This window comes from Carica papaya, chromosome 4 (genome assembly GCF_054855325.1).
Source record: "Carica papaya isolate Zhongbai chromosome 4, ASM5485532v1, whole genome shotgun sequence".
Classification (NCBI taxonomy): domain Eukaryota; kingdom Viridiplantae; phylum Streptophyta; class Magnoliopsida; order Brassicales; family Caricaceae; genus Carica; species Carica papaya.
Genome location: NC_142312.1, coordinates 131,161 through 137,178, shown reverse-complemented (window position 1 = coordinate 137,178; position 6,018 = coordinate 131,161). Strand labels below are relative to the sequence as shown.

The window sequence follows — 6,018 nt, the reverse complement described above, 5'->3', positions numbered from 1 at the left end:
CGAACTTAAAATTAGAATAAAGTAATTATTAGATATTACTTGTTTGTAGATGATATCAATAGTAATCTTTCATTATGAACCTGAATTGGTTTGAATTGATAAGATCCCATCTTCTCAGACTCCTAAAAAGAAATAATCTGGTCATCCTGAATAATCTAGTTTCAAATTCAGAACAAGTAAATTTCATTTGTAGAAGGTTCTTTACAACTCTGAATTCACATGACTGTACTTCATTACCCAATATCCTTTGCTTATATATGTCTTAATCGTAATTGGACCAAATTATAATAGACAGAGAGAAACGTAGGAAGCAATAAGCTGGAGCTTTTCACTGTGGAGTCTCTGTGATTGGGCATCTGGATAGCCTAACCTTCCGCTCATCTGATAGTAGCTTTGCGCACCTGAGGGAATTGGTTGTCAATTATTTGCATATAAAACAATCACCTGTATCTAATTTCTTGAGACAACTTTGTAAAATACCTTTTTAAGGCTTCCTCGTTGGTACCAGCATTTGCGAGTGGTTCATACAGACCCGTAACCAAGTTAATGCGGGATACTTTTTTCTTCAGCCAGCTTTTCCCAACCTTCACCAGATTTTCCAAGTTTTCTTTCGTTGATAGGTCAACCGAAGATAATTCACCTTCTATTTTATCCTGTTTGTGCATTTCATAATTAATATTTTTAAACCTGAAGTTACTGTACTTGTCTCTGTTAAATATCTATGTATTGAATCTGAATAGAGTAGTGATATGAGGTGAGGTAGTAAATACCTGAATGCGAAGGTAATTATCCTCTGAATTAAGAGCTTGAAAAACGACAGAGTTGAGGTAATCAACCATATCATCACTTGCCTCTCTATAGCAATCTAGAATTGGACATGATCCATTGTTGTAAATCCAACTCAAGGCTCCCCATTTACCACATATTTTAGCATCGTACTTTTGCTCAATCTTGTTGCAGCCTGTCCCCAGTGATATCACCAGATACCGACCATAGTCCATTGGCTTCAATTGTAAGAAGTCTGGATTCTGCTTTATTATCTGTTTCGTCACTTCACTTATTGCAACCAGTGTCTGATTCATTTTACAATTTAATAAATATATATTAGCATATAAATGATATAGTAAGATATTTTTTTAGTTTAAATTTTTTAAATAATTATTTTCAATTAATTATTCAACATTCTACTAAAATCAAACATTTAATTTTTAATTAATTTTAGTATAAACAATCAAGTATTAACATAAATATTTCGTATACACCTTTTATGAATTAAGCGAAAACTTTAATTGAAAGACGACGATAGTACCGGATTATTAGCAGCCAAGCCACCATCAACAAGGTTGAATTCATGATCTTGATTCTGAAAATAGTACGGGGGCAGATAAGTTGGTGCAGCAGAGGTGCCTATGCATATGTCTGATAATTGAGCGTCTAAGGCTGGATGCTCATCCACCTACACGTCCCAAGTTCCCCTTCCATTAGCCTTTTTTAATTTTCTTTTCAATTGAATCTCGGATAATCTCCATTCCTCATGATAATTTTTCACTTATAGGAACAATTTTTGGTTGACAAAGGAGTTAAAATTCTACTAAGAAAAAATAAGAAGATGGAACAATATATAATGTCCATAAGTTAGTAGTAATTAGTATTATATATTTGGAAAAAACGTGTTTAGCCGCACCCCATATATACTTTATATAAAAGCTCATATTTATTATAGTAATTTAAATTTAAAATTCTAAAATTTAATAACAGTACAGAAATTCCACTGACAAATTTATGTAGTAAAAGAGTTTTACTGTATATTCCATTGTTAGAGTTCATTAGTAAAAAATTTCTTGCAATCGGATTTCCTGTATATTGATAACTTTTGGTTAATAATTCTCGTATCATTCCAAAGATAAGTTCAGATGATGAAAAATTTCCAACATTATATATATTTTAACACGTTTCTCACTACAATACATCTGATAATTGGTACCATTGTTACACTGATTCAAACAAAAAAGAGAGCACGATCTTTAAGACAGACTTAGAGAGAAGCAATAGAAACTTAATTAATTTTTATCAGTTGGAAGACCCATTAATGAAAAGGAAAAGTGGATAAATAATAGAAAAGCATCATATACGTATCTACCATGATGCTGGGAGTAGTGCATACATGGATAGCTGATAAGGAGTATATATATATTATGTATATAATGTGTTTTGCGTGTCCTTCCTTGTACATCTATAAACTCTCTATATATATCTGTGTGGGTTTGGCAATATTTTAAAAGTAATGAATTTTTTGAGGGAGATGCATTGGTGTTTAGGTTTAGTGGTTAAGAGAAACAAAAATGAACCTGGTAAGAAGAAAAGAGGGTAGGCTGGAGTTCTTTAATGTCGAAAGTAGGAATAACCACGTTCGTCAATGTCTGGTGCAGCCTTGTCTCTCCCAGTGTCTTCCTTACAATCTCCCGCAGGTATTCCCCATCATATTTTGGCCCTCTTAGACCTCTCTGTAAATTTACTGCACATTCTAATACTCCCCCGCATCCAGTGCCATATCTACACGTACACATATCATCAATCACAATATAATTCAATGTATCTATCTTGTCTCTACATAAATATATTCATGTAGGATGCTTATACGTACATATGTATACATATACCTTGTGTGTGGGAATATTTTAGGACAATTTTCAAGGTAGAATGGAACAATTTGATGAGCAGAGAACAAGGGACGGCCGTTTTCATTTGGCGCAGTTAACATGGCGGTTATCAGACCGCCGGTGCTTGTCCCTGCAATCACGTCAAAGTAATCTCCAAGTCTTGCATCTTCACCATCTATTTCCTAACAATCCCATGCATAACATTAATATATATATATATATATAGTTGTACACTGATGACAGTAATATTACTAGATTAATTGTAGAAAACCTGAAGCTGAGATTCCAGATAATGGAGGATGACTCCGGCAATGATTCCTCGAACTCCTCCTCCATCGATGCTCAGAATTGTTACCAGATTCCCATACGTTGGAGGTTGAAGCTTTTCGAACTCACAAGACGTTGGTCTACTATTTTTCTCCATTGTTTTTCAAAACTATTAATCACGAAAAGAAAAAACTGCAAAAAATAACAAAGGAGTACTTTAGAATTACATATATATATATATATGTATATATATGGAGTTATATCTAAAGTGATATGTATATATATGATGAACAGGTGAATATATTTACGTATGTATTTTGCTAGAGTACTTGTTGAAGAAAAGATGATATATATATATATGGTTGGTATATCGAACTCTGGCGATCTATATATATAATATGGTAGACGAATATATGTATGCATGTATATATAGATAGAGAGAAAGAGCGTTAAGAAAGGCAGGATAATGTTAATGTCAATGACTTAATAGCAAATTCTTGGAAGCATTTCTAACCTTGTTAATTTAATTTGACAAACAATTCTAATTGCCATCCACGGTGAATATATAATTTCAAAAAATATTAATATATATTTTTACTTCGCGGGGGGTGCGTGCGTCCCACTAATTACTTAAATTAATATCATATATAATATTATAATCCTACAAGCATGGTGTTTCCGTGGACACATGGGAAGGCGCCTGACCAATCAAACACATTTTAATTCGCTTCCTCCACATAATCTGTGTTTCCTATTGATATTTTTAGTAATCTAATTTCAATCTTTGACTATCCTAATATATGTATACGTATATATTATATCTCTTATACATACAGCACTACTCCATTAACGTATATTTACCCCCCCCCAGCCTCCGTCGTCTTCCTTACCCAGTTTAACAAGAAATCTTTAGAGCTTCTGTTTCATGCCACGACGATGAGTACCATATCTACACTATAACTTCACCCAAAACTTGTGTGTACATACATTATAATCAATTCTTTTGCTGCCAAAAATAATAAAATTAAATTGTCAAAGCAGTTAAGAAGATGATATGTATATATATCTATCTTGAGTCAGTGTGCAAGGTGGCTGATTAGAATCAACTTATATTGATTAATTAGAGTTGAAGTAATTACTTCTAGTGACGTCTTTAACTATATATATATATATATGTATTATACTCTTCATTATTGGAGTTGACTATTGAATGTATCTTGTTGGTATAAACAAGTTTCTTGTTTGAAATCGTCCAGAAAACCAAGTTATATATGTAATAATTAATTTGGTAGACGTATTAGGTACTCTTGCAAAGTTAAGATTCGTCTTATAATGATCACATGAAAAGCTTTCAGTTTTTATGTTTAATTAATTTGTTAACTTCTACTTTTGCTGCATAATACATATATATATATATATATATATATATCTGTGTGTGTGATCATCAGTACCAAATGACGTGCAGTGAGTAACTAAAATAGTTGTACATATTGGATCCTAGCTGAAAAATGTTGTTTGTGCATGTTTCTTGTGTTTTGGTTGTTGCTTTAGGTTTTTCTCCAAGTGCCTCTATATATATATATATGTTTATTTCTTGCTGACTGATACAAAATTTGTCCAATATCATATAAAGATTTAGGTCTGCACGTTTCCTTGTGAAATTTTGGTACATATATTATTTATATTTATATTTAAATACATTTACATTTTTTTTTTATTAAAACTGAAGTTGGATGATCCGAGTTTTATAAACTAGACCAGTGAATTCTTAAAAATGATGACTGAATTATTCAACAATTAAAAAAGAAAACTCAAGAAAAAGAAGAAACAAAAAATCACCTTATAACATAAGTTGATATATATAAATTGTGTTTTTTTTTTATATACTGTTTTACTGTAATTAATAGTTCATTATATAAGTTAAAACTATATATGATGGTTAAATAATTCTAATATTATTTAAATTTATCGATTAAAAACTATTTAGATTGTTTTCTCTTCAGAGGCTTCTTTCTGTTTTATTTTGAGTGTTGATGGGCTGATTTTAGTCGGAGATCTGGGGACCTGGTCTTTCTTCTCTTTTCAATGCAACACACGTCAAAATATTACTCATTAATTGAATTTTTTTTTTTTTTTTTTAAACTCAGGAACTCATTCAAATTTACCACAAAGTTAAAAGTACCAAAGATATTGTAAATTATAATAAAAATTGTAGCACACCAATATTAGTGAAATTGTATATATATATATATGTATATGATGCATGCATGCGTGGGAGAGAGAGAGAGAGAGAGAGAGAGAGATTCTGAAAATGCGAAATCAGGTGGAAAATTCAAAGTTTTCTCTAGTGGTGACAATCGATACATGCACATACATACATATAAAGCAAATTAACATGTAGGTAACTATGAATAAAAGAAGAATTTTACAGCATACCATAACATAACAAAGTTTAGGCGTATAAATAATTCAGAGTTTAATTTAACAAGAGGCTACTTAATAGAATTGTCATGTGCCACTTCTCTCTATTCACTCCAGAAAAATTCAATGTGTCAAACCGAGAGACGGGTAGGCAGTCCACATCCCATGCCATATATATATAACACATAACAAAAGTTGTGGGACATAATTAACAATTCCACAAAATTACATCTTAATTAATTTGGATCTACACTCACCACCTTAAACCCTTTAAAATAATTAATAAATAAATAAATAAATCACTGCCACAAAATATTCAGCGTGGGGTTCACGTTTGCAGACACTCAGATATCAATGTCTTATAATAATTTATTTCAAACTAATTTTATATATTTTTTTAATAATAATAATAAAAAAAAAAAAAAGGACTGATTAAATCTTGAGACTTGGAATATAAGCAACCCATCATTATTCTTTTTTTTTATTTATTTATTTATCAACGGCGGAAATGAAAAATAACAACTATCTCCATGTCATGATATGCATAATAGCTACCAGGTCTGTACGTAACTATATATATTTACAGTATCATATTTATATATATATATATATATAAGTTACATAATTAAAGGTGTGTTCTTAATCTTTATATATGCCGTGCAGCCTGCAG

General features: G+C 31.1%; 1 protein-coding gene across 1 annotated transcript; it reads right to left on the bottom strand.

Annotated features, from left to right (window-relative positions):
- Positions 1–50: 50 nt before the first annotated feature.
- On the bottom strand, positions 51–3,351 carry LOC110814441 (patatin-like protein 1). The gene is made up of 8 exons (XM_022041920.2): positions 3,236–3,351; positions 2,932–3,119; positions 2,661–2,842; positions 2,349–2,553; positions 1,310–1,456; positions 771–1,073; positions 481–653; positions 51–401 (listed from the first exon to the last, which is right to left on the bottom strand). Exons 2-8 carry the CDS (start codon positions 3,082–3,084, stop codon positions 329–331), a joined length of 1,236 nt encoding a protein of 411 aa, XP_021897612.2. The 5' UTR covers positions 3,085–3,119; positions 3,236–3,351; the 3' UTR covers positions 51–328.
- Positions 3,352–6,018: the final 2,667 nt, after the last annotated feature.

Coding starts and splice junctions, on each gene's coding strand:
- LOC110814441 (XM_022041920.2), bottom strand. CDS start 3,084: ATGGAGAAAAATAGTAGACCAACGTCTTGTGAGTTCGAAAAGCTTCAA. Junction 2,843..2,931: donor ATCTGGAATCTCAGCTTCAG/GTTTTCTACAAT, acceptor TGGGATTGTTAG/GAAATAGATGGTGAAGATGC. Junction 2,554..2,660: donor AAAATATTCCCACACACAAG/GTATATGTATAC, acceptor GTGTACGTGTAG/ATATGGCACTGGATGCGGGG.